General features: G+C 38.8%; 1 protein-coding gene across 1 annotated transcript in view; it reads left to right on the top strand.

Annotated features, from left to right (window-relative positions):
• LOC150086960 (KICSTOR complex protein SZT2-like) overlaps window positions 1–25,849 on the top strand; it is a 1,378,951-nt gene that overhangs the window by 1,116,380 nt on the left and 236,722 nt on the right. Inside the window, exon 54 of the mRNA XM_090372336.1 lies at window positions 14,201–14,383. Coding sequence (XP_090228462.1) covers window positions 14,201–14,383 — 183 coding nt within the window. The remainder of the gene's footprint in view (window positions 1–14,200; window positions 14,384–25,849) is intronic.

Raw genomic sequence — 25,849 nt, 5'->3', positions numbered from 1 at the left:
TTGAAGTACTGGTTAAGTCATCAAATGTGTAAATTGTAAGGCTGTCTGAGACCTGTTGTCAGTCAAACATAAGGAATTTAGAATTTGAATACAGGGAATACAATGTGTTCTGAAGGGACACAGGAAAAGACAGGATGGGTGGAGAGGGAGCAGAGGAGTAATGATCTTAGTTGTGATGCATATAAAATCTGAGGCAGTTTGTTCAATCACTATGGGTATTATGAACACTGGAAAAACAAAAATGAGAGTAGGAATGTATTATAGGACAAATGACTGTGATGAGTATAATGAACAGCTATGCAGAAAAATAGTTGCCCAGTAAACCAGAATGTCTTATAATGGGGGATTTTAACTTTCCACATATTGACTGGAACTTGAGTTGATCACAAAGTACAAAACTGTTGTGAAAGACTATTAGATTACTGTTTTCAACATCAGCATGTTCGAGAAGCAGTGAGAGAAAGCATCAGTCATGCTCTGCTTATCACCATTGACTTTTTGTGCATTAAGAATCTGCAGATAAAGGAACCAATAATCACAGTTTACTGATGTCAGATTTGCCTAAAGAAGTAACTACTGTCCTGTCAAGACTAAAGGGAAGGGCTTTTGTGAAGGTAACTACAATGGTCTCAGGCAATTTTTAAAATCTATTCAGTGGGACCAACTGGTGCTGTTACTATCAGTAAATTCTAATTGGGTAGCATTCGGAGAGGTAATTGTAGAAACTACTAGGCTTTTAATACCAATTAAGAGATGCTATTCAATGTTTAAGACCTAAATGGATATCCACTGATCTGGTGAGATTAATAGCAGAGAAGAAAAATGCATAGGATGCTTATAAATTATCAGGAGATAAAGAAACTTACAGTAGGTATAAACTAGTCTCCAATCAACTCACTAAAGAGCAAATACTTCTTTGCTACTTATCTCTGTAAAGTAAACAATATCATTAGAAGTAGAGGAATGAGTCGCTTTAGCTTGAAGATATGAATTATGTAACAGTTAATGATCTCCTCATATGCTGACAAATTGCATAAATATTTTGAATCTACATTCACACACTAGGAATGAGCCTGAGATGCTAGAAGTTATCAAATTACAGAAAATTAAATGATTTAATGATAAATGAGAAGAAAATGGAAGAGAAATAGTTGAAACTAAATATAAATAAGGTCCCTGAGGGTGGATGCTATCTATCCATTTATATTAAGAGAGGAAGAAAAAGATATTAGGAAATATTTAGCTACAATTGGGATCTCTTCTTTGATTCAGGAGAGGTTACTATTGACTGGAGAAGTGTGAATGTATCCCCAGTTCACAAATGGGGATCAAAAGGTGAAGTGAAATTACAGACCTGTAAGCTTGACTTTTATTCTAGGGAAAATAATGGAATAAGATCACTGGTTGAAGAAGTAATGCGGCACCTACTAGAAAGGAATGCAGCTATACCACAGTCCCAGCATGTTTCAGTTAAGGGACAACCTGGTCTGATTAGCATGATGCTGTAACATTGGAATGGGTTGCTAAAAAAATAATTTAACATCATATCCTGAGACCTCAGAAAAGATTTTGATACTGTTCCATGTACTGCAACAATATTTGGAAAAATTAGGCAGATTATGACTGGGAAGTGGCAATTGAAGTTTAACATTGACAAATGCAAGATACTACATAAGAGTTTCACTAATCTCAGATTAAGATATCAACTGTGATACAACACTTAAGGCAACGGAGAACAAAAATGACCCAAGGTTAATTGTGCAGTCAGGCATGAAGTTCTCCGATCAGTGCAAACAGGTTGCCAAGAGAGTTCATGGAGTTTTGTCAATGATATACAGGAACTTTGCTAGCAGGGAGAATGAGGTGATTATCCCTTTGTACAAGGCCATGGTTAGGCTACATCTTGAATACTGTATACAGGTCTAGAGACCTCACTTTAGGAAGGATGTTGATCTGATGAAATAGGTGCAGTGAAGGGAACATTATGATGCTCCTACCCAGAATGGGTTCGGTTCTGCAAATTGCAGCATCTGGAGACTAGGTACCTGCAGGAAGATATGATTGAAGTTTTTAAACTGTTGAATGTACTGGGTAAGCTGAATGCTGATAGTATCCTTAATGATAGCTTACACAACACAAGGGGCATACATTTAAATCGAAAAAAAAAAAAAAAAAAAAAAATATGATTGCAGAATAGATGTGCAATAGTGCCTAGGTATTGCCTACTTCGAATAAGTGGCCCCGAGTGCCAAGCGAGTTTAAAAGTGAATTAGGAAGTGTCTTCTCTAGAATAAGCAGATTACTGAGAATTTTCAAGTCATTTTTTGCAAAAATTTTCTTGTCTGTTCTTCTAAATAAAGAAGCAAGCTTCCCAAAAGAAAAGAAAGGTACCTTTCTTCTTTTTGTATATAGAACTAATGTACATAACACACTAACCTCTTATCACTTGGTCACTGGTGGCACTTCTGCCTCCACATGGCGGTTCCGGTAACCTGGGGGAAAAGTTATCCTCCAGAGCTAAAAGGAGCAACCATGGACACCGACAATTACTCAGCTCTTGAGCCTAGATGCTCATCTCATGACTTGAATGAATCCGATCATGATGTATCACAATCCAAGAGACTACGTAAAAATGAGAATCAGCAGGAATTTCGAACATTCCTTATACTCCATTCTCTTTTAACCAAACCTATGAGTGCACTCTCACCACTTCTAATTCAGAAATGTTTAGATTGTGTGGCTGGTTCACCAAAAATGGTGAAAAGACTGCAATCTGGAGATCTGTTAGTTGAAACAGCTAAGCACCAGCATTCTCAGGCCCTATTAAAAATATCAACTTTTGGCAGAATACCTATACAGGTCACCCCCTCATGCTACGTTAAATAGTTCGAAATCAGTAATCGTAGAATGGGACCTAATGAATGTCACTGAAGATGAGCTAGTTGAAGAACTAAAAGAGCAAAACATCATCCAGGCAAAACAAATAATGATTAAAAAAGATGGTGAACTTGTTCCCACTAGAAGCATTATTGTGACATTTGGCACACCAACCTTACCATCATGTGTCAAAGCCGGATACCTTAATTGCTGCATGCGACCTTACATTCCCAACCCAATCAGATGCTTCAAGTGCCAAATATTTGGACACTCACAAATGGTATGTCGAGGAGACACTGTCTGCCCAAATTACGGCTCTAAAACCTACATGCAAACAGATTGCACCGCAGAAATACCATAATGCCCAAATTGTAAAAGCCAAGATCTAGCATATTCAAACATATACGAATTCTGGAGGGTAGGAAAAAAGATTCAAAAATACAAAGTCAAACAAAACTTGCTTCTCCTGCTTACTTACCAGGAAGCAAGTTATGGTCACCATGCCAAAATTTACTTATGCTGCAGCAACCCAGAAATACCAATCAATAGGAACACAAACGGCAATCACAGTGGCCGCATCCATTTCAATAGTCAACTGGGCTCAATCAGTTTTATCATCCTCACAGAAATCACCTACAGAACAATGCAAAGTAACTTGTGCTAGTAATACTCCTCTGACAGTCCCACCAACTGCTTCTGATACTCAGCAAGAAACTGTAAAACTAAAAGCATCGGCTCCAAACATTGAAGACAAACCATGTTCAGCAAATATTGATGCCAATGCTGATATCCTACAGGATGAGCCTATCTTAGATTTACGTGCAGAAGATGACATGGACATTGGACACCCTACCTTTTCAAAAAAAGAAAGGTTGAAACTAGATCGATTCAAACAGGCTGCATACAAAAAAGAGACAGAACCATACACAACTGCTAAATCAAAATAATGCAAAACATTTTTCAACAGAACTGTAGAGGTCTATGAAGCAACGTTCTTGATATTTATGACCTAATTGAACAGTACAGTCCAATAAGCTTCTGCCTGCAGGAAACCAATCTAACCCCACAGGTGACTCCAGCGATTAAAAACTATAGTGTCTATCAACAAGATAGAAACAATACTAACTCAACACGAGGAGGCATAGCCATACTTGTTGACATCAAAGTTCCTATAAAACAGATCCCTCTACAGACCACATTAGAGGCTGTAGCAGTACGTATTGTTTTGAATTTTATGCTAACCGTAGTCTCTGTGTACCTTTCCCCAAACAAAGAATTCACAGTGAAAGAACTGGAAGACCTCATAAAACAGCTTCCATCTCCTTTCATCCTGCTTGGAGATTTCAATGGGCATCATCCTATGTTTAGATCTCCCCAGATAGATAAACGAGGAAAAATCATTGAAACAGTTCTTGACAACCAGAATCTCACGTTGTTAAACACTGGTGCTGATACTCATATCCACTTTCCCACCGGAACATCTGCTGCTATAGATTTATCAATACGTTCCCCAAAACTGTTCCCAGTCATTCAGTGGTTAGTTTCAAATAACCCCTGAACAGTGACCATTTAGTGACCATATCCGATTATTTGCAAACTGCAAACACACAGAACCTCACATATAGCCAGCCGCATAAAATGGAAATTTAACAAAGCAGATTGGAACAAGTTCACTGATGCAGCTTCCTTTGATGATCAAATCATTAAAAGCCAGTTATAGAAAATGTTACTGACTACATTACTGCACAAATAACAGCTGCAACCTGTGCTATACCCAAAACCAGAGTTGGTCTTCACAGACATGCCAATATCTGGTGGAATGATGCATGCTGTGATGCCAAAAAAGAACAGAATAAAGCTTGGAATCTGTTTTGTAAGTACCCAACAAGTAACAACCTGATTAACTTCAAAAAACTTAAAGCTAAGGTCCGTTACGTGCATAAAAAGGTGAAAAAAGACTCTTGAATCTGGAGTTTGCTTTCACCATTACTAAAAATACAGACAGTAGAAAAATTTGGGACAAAATCAAAAAATCGAGTGGTAAATCCCTCCCGAAATCAACACCCATCATAAGTTGGAAAGGTAAAGACTTGTCCTCCCCAGTGGAAGTCGCAAATGCACTGTCAGAATGCTTTTCTGAAACCTCTTCCACGTCAGCATATGAGCCAGCCTTTAAACAAGTAAAAGCCAATGCAGAAAAATATGCTGAACTTCAATACAAGAGCATCTCTTCCATAAAATCAACCATTTACTCTTTTTGAAATAGAGAGCTCCTTAAATAGATCAGCTAATAGTGCACCAGGGCCTGATGGGATAAACTCTCTTTAGAAAATACAGCTGCGAGTTACAGGCTCTGAAAAAAACGATAAGTGTTTGCTTTTTATTTACATAATTGTTATTTTATATTGTACATAATACGTAGTCTTATAGTTCTAATTATGCTGGTTATTTTTATTTTAATTTATATAAACAGTTTTTGTAGATATATGTAATACTTTATAAAACCGTTAGTCCGTTCGAATCTTGCAGGCATTGTTTTTTGTTTATAGTGATAGGGAATTCAAATTTTTAATTGAGGTAGCTAGGTAGCTCTAACGTATAATTATAGAAACAGTAATACGCTTCACTGTTTCTATTAGATAGCGTAGTATTGACATTTAATTTAATTTAATTTATTGATCTTATTAATTTAAAATATCATGCCCCAAACTAGAGCAGCAAAGCAACGGGCACAAAGTGGCAGGAGTGCTGTGACTCGTGGGAGAACTGAGGGGGGGCGATTCTCCAAAGCATCACAGCCTAAAAAAATGTGCAACTTGTGAAATGTTTGCCGAACTATCTGGAACGGAACATGATATTGCCATGGGGGATGTCTTTGTGTGTGCGCGATGTAAGAAGTTTAAGGAAATCAGTCGACAACTCAGCGTTGTTATGGGCCTATATGAGAGTTTGAAGGACAGGGTGGATGCCATCGAAAGATCTAAATCGAGGGGCCCATCAGGCTCTCAGCTGCCCACATCAATGCCAGAGCTTGCACTTGGTCATCACGCAACACAGCGGCAACCCCCAAGGCAGATTGCGCTGGTCCCAAAGAAACTAGTAGTTGTTGGTGACACTATTGTCAGGGAAACAGGGAACATCCTTTGTAAAAAGGATAGGTGGAACAGGACCATGGTATGTCTGCCAGGGACAAAGGTTGATGACGTTGTAGAGCAGATATCATCTTTTAGGGGCACAAAAGGTGATATAGTTGTACACGTTGGCACTAATGATATTAAGGGTAGGAGACCAGCAGAATTACTTAACAAGTACAGGTCACTGATGAAAAAAAGCTGTGAATTAGGGTTGAACTTGAAAGTGTCTGCAATTCTGCCCAGACGCGATAGGAGGGAGTATATGATGAGAGCCTTGTCGATCAATTCGGCCCTGGAAAGATTGTGCAAGGCTCAAGGGATAGAATTTTTTTCAGCCTGGACTGTACTTGTTAACAGGAGAGACTACTTCTACAGGGATGGGATACACTTAAATAGAAAGGGTGCAAGAATATTTGCTGATGCTATCGAGGCTGTGTAAGTTAGGTCGGAAAAACTGATAGCTTGGGGGATACAAGGACTAATAGTTTAACAGTAGCCGTAGGCAGAGGTGAAAGTGATTCTTGCACAACTTCTATTAGAATAAGTAGCGACCTGGAGCAAGCGGTGTTGGGGGTTTCAGGGACGGATGGCAGTCATCGTGAAACAGGTGGGTATATGGGATGTGTTAGAGTAATTAAGAATAAGAATAGGTGCATGTATACTTGCATGTATACCAATGCTAGAAGTATAGTAAATAAATTTGATGAATTTGAAGTGTTGGTCAAGACATCAAAGGCGGATATTGTTGGGATATCAGAGACGTGGTGTCACACAGATATAAGGAATGCCGAACTGGAATTTGGGGAGTACAATGTGTACAGAAAGGATAGAGGGGATAGGAAGGGAGGAGGTGTTATGCTGTTAATAAAGAAAAACATAAAATCAAAAGAAGTGCATCCAGTTGATATAGATGAACAGTGCACTGTTGAGTCAGTTTGGTGTGACATAAGCACTGCGAAAGCAAAAATAAGAGTAGGAGTGTGTTATAGGCCCAATGACTTGAATGAGTACAATGAACAATTGTACAGAGAAATAGAGTGGGCTAGTAAATTGGAATGTCTTATAATGGGGGAGTTTAACTTCCCAGATATTGACTGGAACTTGTGGGTTGGTCACTCACACACTAGTCAGACTTTTGTGGATTTATTGGATGATTGTTTTCTGCAGCAGCATGTTCGAGAGGCAACCAGAGAAAGTAATACTCTTGATCTGGTTATCAGTAGTTGATCATTCATGTATTAGGAATTTGCAGATAAAAGAGCCACTAGGTGGCAGTGATCACAGTGTACTGATGTGGGATTTACTTAAAAATTTAACTACTATCAGGGCTAAAGGAAAGGGTTTTTGCTTCCGTAAAGGTGAGTACAGTGGTCTCCGACAGGTTTTAAATTCTGTACAGTGGAATCAACTGACGATGTTACCAACAGTAAATTCTAAGTGGGAAGCATTCAAGGAATTAATCGTGGAAGCTACTAAAAGGTTCATACCTATTAAGAAATATTGTTCACGGTTTAGGCCTAAATGGTTGTCAAATGAACCAATGAGACTCGTAACAGAGAAGAAAAATGCATGGGATGCATATAAATTATCAAGCGACTCAGAAGCCTACGGCAGATATAAGTTCATCTGTAATCAGGTCACAAAGGAGGTTCGGCAGGCGAAGGCAGATTACGAGAAATCCTTGGCAAAAGATGCTAAGAAAAACAGCAAGGATTTCTTTACTTATATAAACTCTAAAAGGAAGGGGATGAATCTGATTGGTCCACTTGACATCGATGGTTCGACTGTTGATGATCCTGCTCAGAGAGCAAACAAACTGAATGAGTATTTTGCATCTACATTCACAAGTAAGGAATTATTAAGGTTTGAAAATGGCAGAAGGTTATCAAATTGTAGCAAGATACTTAATGATTTTGTAATAACCGAGAGCAAAGTGGAAGAGAAATTGTTGAAGTTAAACGTAAGAAAAGCACCTGGGGTGGATGGGATCTATCCAGTTATATTAAAGGAGGCGGCAAAGCAACTAAGCAAACCCTTAGCCATAATTATGAGAGCATCCTTGGACTCAGGGGAGGTTCCCACGGACTGGAGATGTGCAAATTTATCCCCAATTCACAAACGGGGATCGAAGGGTGACACGAGTAATTACAGACCAGTTAGTAACTTCTGTTCCGGGTAAAATAATGGAGTCACTGGTTAAAGATGCATTGCAGGATCATCTAGACAAGACTGCAGCAATAATTCAGACACAGCATGGGTTTGTTAAGGGAAAGTCTTGTCTGACAAATTTGATAGGATATTATGATGTGGTTACAAAGGAACTGGATGCGAAAAATAATTTTGATATCATATATTTGGATTTCAGGAAAGCTTTTGACACTGTTGCGCATGGAAGACTATTGTACAAATTGGAGCAGAATGGTATTAAGGGTAAGTTGCTACAATGGATAAAAGGATGGTTAAGTGCTAGAAGACAGAGGGTGGTAATCAATGGGTGCTGCTCTTCTTGGACTAATGTTATTAGTGGAGTCCCACAGGGTTCGGTGTTAGGTCCACTGTTGTTTTGTATATTTATCAATGAAATTGATGAAGGTATATCAGGCTTAATGTCGAAGTTTGCAGATGATACAAGGGTTGTCAGGGTTGTTAATGACAGTAATGGCAGTGTGCTACTGCAACAGGATCTAGATAATTTGGGCAGATGGGCTAAGAAGTGGCAACTGAAGTTTAACCTTGACAAATGCAAAGTACTACATATGGGTAGAAGTAACCCCAGAGAAACGTACCAACTGTGTGGTACTACACTTATGGTGGTAGAAAATGAAAAAGACCTGGGAGTAATTGTGCAGGCAGATATGAAGTTTTCTGAGCAATGTAGACAGGCTGCCAGGGCAGGTCATGGGGTTTTGTCAATGATATATAGAAATTTTGCTAGTAGGGAAAAGGAGGTGATTATCCCTCTGTATAAGGCAATGGTCAGGCCACGGCTTGAGTACTGTGTACAGGTCTGGAGGCCTCATTTTAGGAATGATGTAGATTTACTTGAGCGTGTACAGAGAAGGGCAACAAGATTGGTGAGGGGAATGAAGGGATCCTCTTACCAAGAGAGGCTTAAGTTCTGCAAATTGCAGTGGCTGGAGACTAGGCACCTGCGCAGTGATCTGATTGAGGTATATAAGGCCTTGAATGGGTTGAGCACGCTGAATTCTGATGGGATCCTTCCACTTGTTCAGATTACGAATCTAAGGGGGCATAAATTCAAATTAAGAAAAGACAGATGTAGAATAGATGTGCGGAAATTTTCCTTTAGCCAGCGGGTGGTTAATTGCTGGAACAAACTTCCATCTGTTGTTGTGGAAGTTGATATGTTGAATAAATTTAAGGAGGAACTGGACAGGCATTTGGAGGGAATGGTGTGTTTTTTTTTTTTTTTTTTTGGCTGATGCTGCATAAGCTCATACATTTGCTTTCTTGCATCACATGCCACTACTACTACTACTACTACTATTTGATGCTTAAACATCTAAATAAAAGAGCTCTGAATTCATTACCGATCTATTTTAACTGGATATTCTCAGAATTCTACTATCCTCTTCTTGGCGTCACTCAATAGTCTTTGCCTTTCCTAAACCTGGAAAGGATCAATCAGATCCACGAAACTATCAGCGAAAAAATTCTTAGCAGTTGCCTTGGTAAGACATTAGAAAAAAATTATTCACGCTCGATTAGTATGGTATCTAGAATCTAATTTGATAATGAACAAGAACCAGTACGGCTTTAGAAAAAATCGGTCAACTCTAGACCTTATGATCAAAGCAGAATCCAGCATACGGAATGCTTTTATCTGTAAAGAACATCTTGTCATGGTCTGCCTGGATATCGAAAAAGCCTTTGATACCACCTGGCACTATGGCATTCTTCAAAATCTGTATGCCACAGGACTTTGTGGTCAGCTACCACTAATCATTCAGAGCTTTCTCCAAAATAGAACCTTTCAGGTGCATTACTGTAATTCACTATCCTGTACGTTTGTCCAAGAAGGAGTCCCACAAGGATCAGTTCTTAGTGCGACACTCTTTAAACTAAGGCGAAACAATGCTACAGACAATATTCCAGTTAATGTCGACACCTATCTATATGCAGACGACCTTACAATATCCTACCACTCACAAAATATGCACTCCGTCAAGCGTCAATTGCAGCTCTCAATAAATAAAATAGAATTATGGTCATCCCACAATGACTATCACCTCTCTGCAACAAAAACAACTGCTATTCTCTTCTGTAAAAAACGTCAGCTCAAAAAACATGAATATGCTCAAAGTTATCTCTTTTATATCATGGGAAGCTGATCACTTCATGCTTTTACACCTGTATTGAACTTCGATAAGATCTTGTCTAGACTATGGAGCCCCAGTTTATTCTGCACGGAAGACAGCATTGGCTTGGCTCAATCCGGTGCAACATAGTACTCTCAGAATTGCTTTAGGAGCCTTTAAGACATCCCCAGTGCAAAATCTGTATATAGACGCCAATGAATCTCCACTACATCTTAGGAGAAAAGTATTGCTTCTTTTCTATGCAGCCAAATTACATAGCATCCTTTATCATCCCATCTGGACATATCTCTTTGAACCTCAATGGGCAAACTTCTATAAAAATAAACCAAGTGAAAACAAATCTGCTGGCATCCGGCTACAGGAGCTAATGCAATGCCGGAACATTTATCTTAGAAATATATCTTGTGCTGCAGATGCAGTACAAGCACCATGCGCAATATATATATACCTCTATGTGATAACTCCTTTCTTCAGTGGGGAAAATACTCCCTATCAAATCAAAATCTTAGACATTTACATGATGCTCATGCATTGGCCAATGCTCACAGTCTTCATGTATATACAGACTGCTCAAAAACTGACATATCCATAGGAGCTGCAGTGGTCCTTCCTACATCCACTGTCTCTGTCCAGTTACCAATTGAATGTCGTGTTTTTACAGCTGAACTCTATGCAATAAAAATGGCTTTGAATCTCCTTAACGAATTTAAGGAGTCTGCACTTTAAAGAGGCTAGCAATGCTAGCCTCTTTAAAGTGCAGTGTGAGTGCCTTACAGAATAAATTACAACATTCCCATTGACTTCTCACACAAATCAGATCACAGTTAGGTAACCTCGATGAAAAGAAGCTGACTGTCAAATTCTGCTGGATATACCCAGCTACGTAGGAATTCCAGGAAATGAGCATGCAGACAAAGCAGCAAAGCACCCTACTTGCTTTGATTCCATCTCAGTTCCTTACTCTGATTTCAAGCCAATCATATGACGGATATGTACTATTAAATAACCAGGTCATAATATATACAGACTCTTTTAAGTGCAGTGAGGCCTTACAGAATAAATTACAACATTCCCATCGACTTCTCATACAAATCAGATCACAGTTATGTAACCTCGATGAAAAGAAGCTAACTATCAAATTCTGCTGGATATACCCAGCCACGTAGGAATTACAGGAAATGAGTGTGCAGACGAAGCAGCAAAGCGCCCTGCTTGCTTTGATTCCATCTCAGTTCCTTACTCTGATTTCAAACCAATCATATGACGGATATGTACTGAGATGTGGTCTGAAATGTGGCATACCCAGACAGGAAACAAACTTCTTGAGATAAAACAGAATCCACAGTTGTGGAGATCCAGTTTCAGACTAAACAGGTATGAGTGTGCCTGTTTAGTCTGAAATTGAGTGTGCACATTACCATTCAGTTAGAATTGCATGTTTCAAATCACAGCTTAATTTACAAAAACCTCTACAACTATCCCATATACAGGCACTTTTAGACCTATTTCCTAAAACGTATACAGTCACTTCTAGACTAAAGTAACAGGTGCAATTTGGTTATAGTAGCCCTTGCACCATTAAACTCCAACAACAACTTCGAATAAGTAACACTTCTCTGATAGAGAAGTCTACTGTTACTTATTCTCAGATGAGCACCACCCAGATGACACCATTTTGAAGCTAGTTGGCTTCCTCATCGGTGGGTGATGAAGCCAACTAGCTTCATCACTTAGGCAATTCGTTGTGAAGAGGTTCACAGTATGAGATATCAGTATCACAGTATGAGAGTTCACAGTATGAGATAAGAAGTTCACATATCTCACAGTATGAGATATGAATAAATGATGCATTCATACTACCTGGATAGTAGAATTGATGGAAGTGCCATACCCATGCAGAAACAACCTCTTTCATACTCTTAGACATTCAATCAAGAAATATTTTTTGATTAAACCATGCACACCGTCAAGCATCTCTCATATTGACGAGTTATACTTCATAACTGGGTTGTTACTGTTGCAACAGGGTACCTGGCCACTAACCAATGATGAAGCCAACTAGCTTCGAAACAGTGTCCCTGTCTGCTCATTACAGGGAAGTTTTTTTTTTTGTTTGTTTTGTTTTGTTTTTTTTTTTCAGCCATTCAGGCCGCTAGGTAGTCCCAAAGCAGGATCCTTGAAGGTAAATTCCATATAAATATCTGGAAACTGGAAAACATGTCTGGTCTAACCAGCAAGCCTATCTACCCACTGATGAAGGCCAAATAGCCAGAAACGGCACCGGGGGATCAATTTAACCATCCTTGTAGGACTCCGATTGGGTAATAATAGTCCCCGTCAGGGGGACGCATTGCCCATTCGGGGCATGGAGTTTTGAGTTCAGGTGAATCACAACTAAAAAATCTCTTTCATTCTTCTACAGCATCTTTTCCTCTCCCTCTCTTACTATCACTTTCCTACCTCTTTTTTCTTTGCTCAGTCTAATAGGGATATTGAGGATAACAGACATCTTTATCCCATACCATATTTCAAACAGTGCCATCTGGGTGGTGGTGCCCATCTGAGAATAAGTAACAGTAGTCTTCTCTATCAGAGAAGTTTTACCTATTCAAAGTAGTGCAATACCTAGGCAACTCATTGTTAAGGGGTTCATAATATGAGATATGAATAAATGATGCATTCATACTGCCTGGGTAGTAGAATTGATGGAAGTGCCATACCCGTTATAAACAACTGTTATAAAGAACTGTTTCCTATTTATATCTGAATATATACATGTGGGTCACACATAGAAATCACTCTGTGTCATTGTTCTCACTCCACTGTAACCACTACTGTCAGATGGGTGTACAATTATTTTAACAATGAATAAAATTGTTAATCATATTTAACAAGCATTACAGGCTTGAACTGTGGTTCAATCAAATGATTGATGCATTCTCTAGCTTGGCCACTCTGCTATGTTGAGTCTGATTTCGTTTCTGATTCACGTTTCCAAAAAAAGGAATACTTAATGGTTTCTTTAAGAGTATTCCTTCTTTTTACTTGTATCTTCATCTCAGTAGGTACATCATGGTTGAGGCCTTCATAACATATGGCTATAGCCCCTTGTTCCCGCCCAGTGGTGAGATGTGGAGATTGCTGAAATTCTCTCTGACCTTATTTTTGTTCACTGAGGTCTTGTGGTTTCCTGATGTCAGTTGGATCTTGGCAGACAAAATTTCTTAATATTTTTGGAAATTACAGTTGGCATATATTTAGTTTTATTTTTCAACCCTTTGATTGAAGTTCAGTGTTAATTTGTTTAGTTCACTTCATCTTTATTTATTATTATTATTTTTTTTTATTTATTTATTTTTTTGAGATCCATCTTTTCCTGAGTATTTGTTTTTATATGCCACCTTAAGTTATGTTGTATATCAGGTTTTCTCTAAAACAGCTTAGGTTTTGGTATGATAATCTTTTTAATTGGGGTCATATACATGACCATTTTGAAATGTTTAATACTGTACTGTATTATTGGCCGACCGGGCTAGGTGGGTAAAGGTGGGTAAAGTGCCTACCTAGCAACCCAAAGGTCGCGGGTTTGACTCGGGATTGGATCAGAGTAAAATGCAAAAACTTTGGGAGGTGCATTATGGCCACAGAAGCCGATGCGCCAACAACTAAAAAAAACTGTATTAATGGGAACAGTTGCTTTAAAAAAATAATAAAACTGCTAATACAGTATTGGTATAATGTACAATAATTTATAATACAATAAAATCAATTATTCATTTTCATTTTGTGAAATTGCATTATATTAATTGTAATGCCATTAAAATTTCAAATCATTTTTATCTTTCATAGGATAAACTGTTACATTTAGTGAAGCAGGTGGCTCGACTTAGTCACTATTGTTTGACTCCTATATTGTTTAGTCCATCTTGGAGATGGAAAGTTGCTCCAGTTCGTGATCATGCTCTAGATCCTCCTATTTTTCTTAATGCCATTTCAGGTGAAAAAGCTTCACAAGAACAGAACATATCATCAGTAAGGATTCTATTTTCACTTTTCACAAAATATTATATATGTATTGCATTTCCATATAACTTAGGCCTGAATTCCCTTAATATTAATTTAAAACGAAATTGATACTTATTAACTAGTTAAACTTCCAAAAAATTTTTTTAAATGTATTGTTACCAAATGCATTAGCTATAATATTAACATGTATCTTTATTTAACCAGGCTTTTTTTATTACCACATTATTTTGTTTTTGTTAATTCTTTATTTTGCTTTGTTTTTATGGGTGGGAAACAACTAAAAAAAAAAATCTCCACACTTGTAACATTGTGAGTAAAAGAAAATATATGATGAGATATCTTATATGTAATGCAGTAAGTATACAAAATATAAGTTGGAATATCTGTGATAAGAAGAAAAAAGATACCAAAAAAAAAAAAAAAAAATATATATATATATATATATATATACAGGGTGTCTCAAAAATACACAGAATAACTTCAGGAATGAGTTCCTCATATGTAGACAATAAAAATTTTTATATCAACATAGTTCCGGAAATGCTTGGTTCCCGAGTTATTAACCTGAATGTATTATCTCCCTGCAGGAGATAAGACATTCCGGTTAATAACTTAGGAACCAAGGTCTTTCATCACAAGGTACTGACAGAATCTGGTGGTTTTCCATTCCGACCATGTACTCAAATCAGGAGCAAGCAGATATGCACTTTATGTACAATTTGGCAGACGGCAATGCTCTGGAGGATCATCATTTGTACCACGAAAGGTTCCCAGAACGAAGATTTCCAGACAGGAAAACGTTTGAAGTTATCCATCGCCGCCTTTGTGAACATGGAACCTTTACACCTCATGTTGCCGACAGAAGACGACCAAGATCTATGACTCCTGAAGTAGAGGAGGAGATTTTGGATGTTGTGCATGCCACTCCTGGAATCAGCACACGCAGAATAGCAATGCAACTGGCTGTTCAACGTTCGACTATTTGGAGAGTGTTGAGAGAACACCAACTGTATCCTTACCATCTGCAACGGGTATAGACCTTATCACCAGCAGATTACCCTGCGCAAGTAATGTTCTGCCAGTGGTTCTTGCAGCAGTGTGGTACAACTCCTCACTTTCCTGCCTTAGTGATATTCACAGATGAATCACAGTTCACACGAGATGGAATCCAAAACTTTCACAATCAGCATGTATGGGCTGAGGAAAACCCACATGCAATTCTTCCATCACATCACCAACAGCGGTTTAGCCTCAACATCTGGGCGGGTGTTTTTGGTGATAAGTTATTTTGGTTAATAACATTCTGGTTAATAACTCGGAAACCAAGCATTTCCGGAACTATGTCGATATAAAATATTTTTATTGTCTACATATGAGGAACTCATTCCTGAAGTTATGCCGTGTATTTTTGAGACACCCTGTAAATATATATATATATATATATATATAAAAGTTTGTATTAATATATTAAATAAAGTATGCATAAATGGATGTGAAAATTACACAAAGAACCAGAATCTAGAAGGGTGAGGATAGTAGAAAAGGAAGTGAAGTAGATATGTGAAAGGTGAAAGAATGTTAATATCCTAAAAGTTATGATGAATTAAAAAAATTATGGGCTGAATTATAAAGCCAATAGAAGGTAGGTGAACTGTAAAGTAAAATTAGTACAGTAAAATACAAATGAAATAAAAAATGGTACAGCTATCATCAGATATAGGTGGGGGAAATATATTTAGATAAAGGTTGAATATAGGTAAGGCAAATATGCAGAATCTGATGTCAGCTGAAGCAAATATTGATACATGATCAGGTATTTCATCAGGGGACTACACCTGACCATGTATCAGGAACTGCGTTTCTATACTTGTCCATAGTAGTAGAAGAAAGGTGAAAGGCCAAAAAGGAAGAAAAATGTAATTAGCACATTCTTATACAGTATGAACAAGGTAGTCCCAACACAGTGTCATTTATTAAGGTAAAAATAAATAGTTTTATGTAGGATTTAAAAGTTGTAATTTTGTGGAGATTGGAATTCAATAATTTGATAATTCAGTAATTTGGAACAAGCAGATGGTATAGGTTGAGGTATTAAATTGAGGATAGGGAAGGGAAACAGGAGTATTTTAAATAAATAAAGACAAAAAACAGCAATAGAAGTAGGATAGTAGAAAAGTTCGTATCGCCCTTGTATACACTGATAGTTTTACGAATGGGAAGAATGGTAGAAATAGATAGCAGAAAGATAAAAAGTTATTAAATAACACTGAGCTAGCTAGGATTGTGAACCCCAACCTTATAGTAAGACTCTGGCTTTGTAAGTGTTAGTATAAAAGGGAGCTAATACCAAATGTAATTTATTGTAAGGAAAAAAATATATAAATCGAAACATGCCAAGAAACTAACCTTTTTTAAAATGAAACCGAAAGTGAACAATACCTGGAGTTTTCAAGTAATGCATAGCAGAAATAAGCTGGTGGAAAAAATATACGTAGCTGAAGGAAAAGGCAGGGGAATGAATCACATATATTTAGTAGAGTAGAGTAGATGAATGCAAGTAAACCTTAATCACATTAGTAACATATCTACATGATGAAGCAATTTATAGCAGCGTAACGGACTTAATAGTGAGCTGTGAAGAAATGTAAAAAAATGGGAAAGTAGTGACCTCTATTGTCGTATTTAGAACACAATTGCATGGAGATACTTGCGATTAGCATTGGAAAAAGAAATGTGGTTGGAATAGTAGGACTTTACCATAATAAAGTCATACAAATTACAAAAATAAACATATACCTGTTCATAGATAAATAAAAATAAAAAGTAATAAACAAAGTGGTGGTAAAAAGAATGCAGATCAAAATTAAGAGATGGTAGACCAAGTGATAAGTGTACAGTGTATTAAGCTGGCTTTTAAAGTTGTATAATCTCATATATGGGAGTAATCATTAACGTATCTAAGCATAGAGAGAGAAGGAAATATATGAAGGATCTTCCTTTTTGCTACAATTCTTTCCATCCCCTACTCTTACTGAATGCGACACGTTGACCACATGAGGTATGAGAGTGCACAGATAGTCAATCTACGTAGCATAGATGATGTGTTAGTAGTTAGTAAAATTCCGAGCGTGATGGGTAAAAGGAAGGATTTATCGGACTTTGATAAAGGACAGATTGTGGGTACTCAACGAGCTGGTGCCTCGATTTCCCAAACAGCTGAACTGGTGAGGTGTTCGAGAGCTGCTGTAGTTAAAGTCTACCAAGACTGTCATCAAAATGATCAAACAACGACCCGATGGCAAAACTGCAAATGTCAGCGAAAGGTTGATGTTAGAGGTGAGCACTGGGTCCGACGACTCATACAGGTGAGCAGGTGCAGCACTGTTGAAGAGTTGACTACCCAACACAATATGGGCAAACCCGGAACAATATCTGGCATGACTATGTGTTGCACGCTCACACATATGGGCTATACCAGCAGACGACCCTTACGTCTGCTGGTATAGCCTAACCAAGGATCATCGGCGTAAAAGACTCGCCTAGTGCAAAGAGCATGCAAGTTGGACGGTAGAAGACTGGAAGAACGTGTGCTGGTCAGTTGAGTCATGTTATTTACTCCACACCTTGGATGGTCGTGTATGGATTTGGCACCAACAACATGAGGCTCTTCATCCATCATGTATAGTATCAAAAGTGCAGGCCGGTGGAGGTAGTTGTATGGTGTGGAGCATGTTTCACTGGCGGGAACTTGTACCCCTGGTGCATGTGGAACAACATATTACTTGGTCTCCGCTATCATCAACTGCTTACTGACTGTGTACACCCCGTTATGTTACACTTTTTCCCGAATGGCGATGGTGTTTTCCAAGTTGAAAATGTGCCAAGCCATCGGGCACTTGATGTGCAGGAATGGTCTGAGGAACACAGTTCTGACTTCCAGCATATTGATTGGCCTCCGAACTCCCCCAATATCAATCCCATAGAACACTAGTGTCCCACAAGTGCTCTATCAATCCCATTGAGCACTTGTGGGGCACTGTGGAAAGGCATATCAGGTGTCTGGATACACCAATCACCTCCATACCTGCATTGCTAGCTGCATTACACATACCTTGGTTGGCCATACCTCCCGAACGCTTCCGACATCTTGTTGAATCAATGCCACATCGGATAGCTACTGTACTGAGAGCAAAAGGAGGACCTATGCAGTATTAGGTAGGTGGTCATAACTCAGTGATCACTGTATATTAAGAGTTGGGGCGCCTCCGTAGCCAGGTGGGCAGGAGCAGCAGTGCGTAGCACATGCTTCTTGATTAGACCGGGGTTCGAGCCTGTGACCACCAAATACAGAGGATGCGGAAAGGTCAGAGAATGACCACCGCATATCCCTGGAGCAATATGGCCTTAGTTTATAATGTTCCTAAAAACCAAATAACAAAAACATTAAGAGTTGGAAGGTAGTAATATATTTTGTTTTTGTTTTAATTTATGATTCTTGGTAGACGGGTAAAAGAGTGAAATTCTTGGTAGACACCAGTGCACCTGCCTGAATGTAAAGAATCACAGAATAGGTATTGCCAATAGCCTTGGGATGGTATCACTTGAGATTAATTACTATTAACTACAGTGGGGCCCCAACATCCGATGGTAATTTGTTCCATAAAATCTATTGTATATTAAAAATATTGTAAGTTGAAATCAATAATGCATTGATTTCCTGTAATTCATTCTAAACTCTTGGCAGCCACCCAACAACACATAAAATAGGTATTTCTTACATGTTATACTTCATTGATTTTTACATTAAAAATCAGTGTTTGATAAAGATTATTTAATATATAGTTATAAGGCATCTTAAAATAAACAAAAAAAAAACCAAAAAAAAAATCAATAAATTAGCATTTACCTTATACTTGAAGTGCAGGGCTGACGAAATCAATAGTGACATAGTGGTGGTGGGATTAGATCAGACGTCAGGTGTCTTTTGACTTTTGTTGCTACTGGCAAAGATACTGTCCAAAGTGGACTGTTTCTAATGAATTTTGGAGCTTTCTGAAATAAAAAATGACTTCGTCTTCAATTTTGCATATCAGGAGTTCAACGTTGGGGTGTTTTTTTTTACCAGTTCTCTTAAATGCTCCCAACAAGAAATGACAGTCTTCAACTCTTCATCTTACATTTTTAGGTGTCCTCTTCCTCTCCAGTGTCACTCTTCATAATTTTCTCCAACTGTTGTATCTCCTCTGTCAGTCCTCCACATCCTTTTCTTCAACCTCCAGACCCATTGATTTACCAAGTGTGACAATATCATTTGTCAAACACCAGCATCATCAAATCAGTCAAAGTTATGGATGATTAAAGGCCAGATGTTATTCCAGGCTGAATTTATGCATCTGGTGGAAACATCATTCCAAGAACTTACGATTAGCTGCACACAGTCCAGGATGTTGTTCTTCAATCTCCAAAAATCTTTGAGGGCGAGAGCAATGTCAACAGAGGTCGCTGAAAAGCAACTTGGGAAAATTTTCTTGAAGTTTGCAATCACTTGCCGGTACATTGGTTGAAGAAGTAGTGTTGGGTGGGAAATGCACAAAGTCAAATGGTACCTCAAGAGATTGGACAAGGTCGAGACCGTGGCCTGCTGCATTAGCCAGCAGAAGCAGTGTGTTTGCAGGAAGCTTATTTTTCTCAAGACACTTTTCTCTTATTTTTCTCTTCACTGAGGAACAGAAAACTTCAAGCAGCCATTCATTGAAGATGTATCTTGTAACCCAGGCCATCTTATTGCTGTTCTAAAACACTCCCAGCATGCCTTTGTTGACGTTTTGTTGTTTAAATATTCTGGTTATGTTACAGTGATACACCAGCAAAGGCTTTTGCTTAAAATCTCCAGAGATATTGGCACCCAGTGGGAGAGTGAGCCTATCTTCCATAGGCTTATGTCCAGGTAAACTAGCCTCATCTTTAGTGAGGAACGTTCTCCTGGGCATTCACTTCCAGAAGAGGACGGTTTTGTATAATTAATAAAAATACATTCTACTTACGCACTGGAAAACCGCATCAAACAGAAGATAAAGAAATTGTTTGAAGTACCGTAACACACAGGAATGTTGTGTTGAACAATAACAAAGACACTAATTGTTTGAGAATAATCTTACGAATGATGTTCCACATGGCACATGTCTGAAAATTTCCACCAATGCATCATTCCAGCTATATCAGAAAGTCATCGGTCCTTAAAATAAAAGATCGTATGGAAGGTAAATCAGTTCCTCAAAATATCAGATATCAATGTGATCAGAAGTTGAGGCCCCACTGTACTTTATTATAATAACATATTGACAAAATGAAAATACATGGAATGGATACAAACTCCTGTGCCAACCAGTGCTAAGTACTATAGCCAAGAGGAATATTAATATGGGATCAATTGGAGTCATCAATATGGGGTCAATAAGGGAGTCAATTGTGTGCAAGATATCCATGGGTTTGACAAGACTTTGCCTCCCCGGCGAACGGCAAGTTTTTATTTATATTTAGCCATTTTATTGACTTAATTGTTATATTAAATTATTTTCTATAAGTAGCTTTATAGGCCTAGTCAAGCTCCTTGGTTTATTTTTAATTTAGATAGTGATTTTGAAAGTTAATTAATACTTGGTGTCCGTAGATTTACCGGTTGTAACTTCCCGCCATTGTTATACAATACAACATATATACTGAACTAGATAGCGATAGTGTCTGAAGATTTTACTATTCATAACTTGCCGCTGTTGTTATATGATACAAATAAAGTAACATATATCCTGAACTTGATAGTTTAAGATTTAAAGTAAAACTAGATAGCGAAATACATAGCACTATTAGAAATCTGTTAGCTTAGTGTAGTATTATCAATTAATCAATTAAAAAAGTATTAATCTTATTAAATATCATTGTTAATTAAATTCTACTTAAACGGAATCATGACTCAGACTATGAAGCAAAACAAAGAGCACAAAGTAGCGGTAGTGTTGTACCTCGGGGGAGAACCGAAGGGTACGATTTTCCAATGCATCAGTCTAAAAAAAATGTGAAATGTTCGCAGACCTGTCTAGAACAGGACATCTAGCCAAGGAGGATGTCTTTGTGTGTGCTAGGTGCAGAGACTCTGGAAAAATTAGGCACCAACTCAGTGTTCTGATTGGTGTCTATGAGAGTTTGAGGTGTGGAGTAGATGCCCTCGAAGAAATTAATATGAGGGGCCCATCAAGCTCTCAGCTACCCAACTCAATACCAGAGCTGACTCCTGTGCATCAGGCAACACAGTGGCAATCTCCAAGGCAGAATGCCCTGGTCCCATAATTCAGCATGCTCAACCCATTCAAGGCCTTATATACCTCAATCAGCTAGTTATTGTCAGTGACTCTGTTGTCAGGGAGATGGGGAATATACTATGAAAGAAGGAGAGATGGAACAGGACCAGGGTACGTCTGCCAGAGACAAAAGTTGATGATGTTGTACAGCAGATATCATCTTTTAAGGGCACAAAAGATGATATTGTTGTACATGCTGTAAAACTAATGACGTTAAGAGTAAGAGATCTGCAGATTTGTTCAACAAATACAGGTCAATGTTGAAAAAAAGTAGTAGTAGTAGTAGTGGCAGGTGATGCAAGAAAGCAAATGTATGAGCTTATACAGCATCATCCAACAAAAGAAAAGAAAAAAAAAAAAAAAAACTCACACCATTCTCTCCAAATGCCTGTCCAGTTCCTCCTTAAATTTATTCAACCTATCAACTTCCACAACGACAGATGGAAGTTTGTTCCAGCAATTAACCACCCGCTGGCTAAAGGCAAATTTCCGCACATCGATTCTACATCTGTCTTTCCTTAATTTGAATTTATGCCCCCTTAGGTTCGTAATCTGAACAAGTGGAAGGATCCCATCAGAATTCAGCGTGCTCAACCCATTCAAGGCCTTATATACCTCAATCAGATCACCACGCAGGTGCCTAGTCTCCAGCCACTGCAATTTGCAGAACTTAAGCCTCTCTTGGTAAGAGGATCCCTTCATTCCCCTCACCAATCTTGTTGCCCTTCTCTGTACATGCTCAAGTAAATCTACATCCTTCCTAAAATGAGGCCTCCAGACGTGTACGCAGTACTCAAGGCGTGGCCTGACCATTGCCGTATACAGAGGGATAATCACCTCCTTTTCCCTGTAGAAAATTCCTATATATCATTGACAAAACCCCATGACCTGCCCTGACAGCCTGTCTGCATTGCTCAGAAAACTTCATATCTGCCTGCACAATTACTCCCAGGTCATTTTCATTTTCTACCACCTTAAGTGTAGTACCACACAGTTGGTACGTTTCTCTGGGGTTACTTCTGCCCATGTGCAGTACTTTGCATTTGTCAAGGTTAAACTTCAGTTCCCACTTCTTAGCCCATCTGCCCAAATTATCTAGATTCCGTTGCAGTAGCACACTGCCATTACTGTCATTAACAACCCTGCCAACCTTTGTATCATCTGCAAACTTCGACATTAAGTCACGAGTTAGGGCTGAATATAAAAGTGTCTCCAATTCTGCCCAGACACAATAGAAGGGAGAATATGATGAGAGCCTTGTCAATCAGTTCGGCCCTGGAGAGATTGTGCAAGGCTCAAGGGGTAGAATTTTTTCACCTTGCTAAGCAGTGCGTAGCACATGCTTTCTTGATTAGACCGGGATTCGAGCCCGTCAACACCAAATACAGAGGATGCGGAAAGGTCAGGGAATGACCACCACATATTCCCAGAGCAATATGGCCTTAGTTGCTAATGCTCCTAAAAACCAAATAACAACAACAAAGGACGATCAGAGGGCAACAAAAGTAATTATAGACCTGTTAGTTTAACTTCTGTTCCAGGAAAATTAATGGAGGCACTGATTAAAGAAGCACACCAGGGTCATTTACACAAGACTTCAGTTATAGCTCTGACAGAGCATCGTTTTCTTAAGGTAAAGTCTTGCCTGACCAATTTGATTGTAGTGTGGTCACAAAGGAACTGGATTGGAATAACTTTGATATCATATATTTGGATCTTAGAAAGGCTTTTGATACTGTTGCACATAGAAGACTGCTGAACAAATTGGAGCAGTGTAGCATTGGAGGCAAATTGTGGCTATGGATAAAGGCATGGTTGAGGGGGAGAAGACACAGAGTGGTAATCAATGGACACTGCTCATCATGGACTAATGTTATTAGTGGAGTCCCTCAGGGTTCAGTGTTACATATCTTCACATTTGCACATCTCCAGTGCATGGGTACCTCCCCTGAGTCCAAAGAAACTCTCATAATTATGGCTACGGGTTTGCTCACTTCATTTTCTGCCTCCTTTAATATAACTGGATCGATCCCATCCACTCCAGAGGTCTTTTTTATGTTTATCCTCAACAATTTCTCCTCTGCTTTCCTCTCAGTTATTACAAAATCATTTGTGGGAATGCCACAGTTTGTAAAAAGGATAGGTGGAACAGGACCAGGGTATGTCTGCCAGGGGCAAAGGTTGATGACGTTGTAGAGCAGATATCATCTTTCAAGGGCACAAAAGGTGATATAGTTGTACACGTTGGCACTAATGATATTAAGAGTAGGAGACCGGCGGAATTACTCAACAAGTACAGGTCACTGTTGAAAAAAAGCCGTGAAATAGGGTTGAATTTGAAAGTGTCTGCAATTCTGCCCAGACACGATAGGAGGGAGTACATGATGAGAGCCTTGTCGATCAATTTGGCCCTGGAAAGATTGTGCAAGGCTCAAGGGGTAGAATTTTTTTCAGCCTGGACTGTACTTGTTAACAGGAGAGATTGCTTCTACAGGGATGGGATACACTTAAATAGAAAGGGTGCAAGAATATTGCTGATGCTATCGAGGCAGTGTTAGGTGGGTCGGAAAACTGCTAGTTTGGGGGATACAAAGACTAATAGTTTAACAGTAACCGCAGGCAGAGGTGAAGGTGATTCTTGCACAACTTCTATTAGAATAAGAAGCGACCTGGAGCGAGGGGTGTTGGGGGTTTCAGGGACGGATGGCAGTCATCATGGAATAGTTGGGTATATGGGATGTGTTAGGGTAACAAGGAATAGGCATAGGAGCATGTATGCTTGCATGTATACCAATGCTAGAAGTATAGTAAATAAATTTGATGAATTTGAAGTGTTGGTCAAGACATCAAAGGCGGATATTGTTGGGATAGCAGAGACGTGGTGTCACAAAGATATAAGGAATGCAGAACTGGAATTTGGGGAGTACAATGTGTACAGAAAGGATAGACAGGACAGAAAGGGAGGGGGTGTTATGCTGTTAATTAAGAAAAACATAAAATCAAAGGAAGTGCACCCAGTTAATATAGATGAACAGTGCTCTGTTGAGTCAGTTTGGTGTGAGATAAGCACTGCGAAAGGAAAAATAAGGGTAGGAGTGTGTTATAGGCCTAATGACTTGAATGAGTACAATGAACAATTGTACAGAGAAATAGAGTGGGCCAGTAAATCAGAATGTCTTATAATGGGGGATTTTAACTTCCCAGATATTGACTGGAACTTGTGGGTGGGTCACTCACACACTAGTCAGACTTTTGTGGATTTATTGGATGATTGTTTTCTGCAGCAGCATGTTCGAGAGGCAACCAGAGAAAGTAACACTCTTGATCTGGTTATCAGCAGTGATCATTCGTGTATTAAGAATTTGCAGATAAAGGAACCACTAGGTGGCAGTGATCACAGTGTGCTGAAGTGGGATTTACTCAAAGAGGTAACTACCGTCAGGGGTAAAGGAAAGGGTTTTTGCTTCCGTAAAGGGGAGTACAGTGGTTTCCGACTGTTTTTAAATTCTGTACAGTGGGATCAACTGACGATGTTACCAGCAGTAAATTCTCAGTGGGAAGCATTCAAGGAATTAATCGTGGAAGCTACTAGACTTTATATACCGATTAAGAAATATCGTTCAAGGTTTAGGCCTAAATGGTTATCAAATGAACTAATGAGACTCGTGACAGAGAAGAAAAATGCATGGGATGCATATAAATTATCAGGTGACATTAGCATTAGCATTAGTAGAGGCATTTGATGCAAGAAAGCAAGCTTATGTAGCATCAGCCAAAAAAAAAAAAAAAAAAAAAAAAACCACTTCCACTTCACCCCTCTGTTCGTTCAAAATACCTGTCCAGCTGAGCCTTAAACTTATTTAGACTATCAACCTCCACAAAAAGGGATGGAAGTCTGTTCCACCAACCAACCACCCGCTGGCTAAAGGCAAATTTCCGCACGTCTATCCTACATCTGTCTTTCCTCAATTTGAATTTATGCCCTCTCAGGTGATTTTTCTGAGCTAGAGGAAGAATCCCATCAGCATTGAGCATGCTTAAACCATTCAAGGCTTTATACACCTCTATCAGATCACCTCGCTGGTGCCTAGTCTCCAGACACTGTAATTTGCAAAAC

The sequence above is a fragment of the Mastigoproctus giganteus genome, chromosome 4 (assembly GCF_048544385.1).
Source record: "Mastigoproctus giganteus isolate SK-2022 chromosome 4, ASM4854438v1, whole genome shotgun sequence".
NCBI lineage: Eukaryota > Metazoa > Arthropoda > Arachnida > Uropygi > Thelyphonidae > Mastigoproctus > Mastigoproctus giganteus.
Note: the sequence above shows the minus strand (reverse complement) of the source record. Positions and strands in the feature narration are given on the sequence as shown.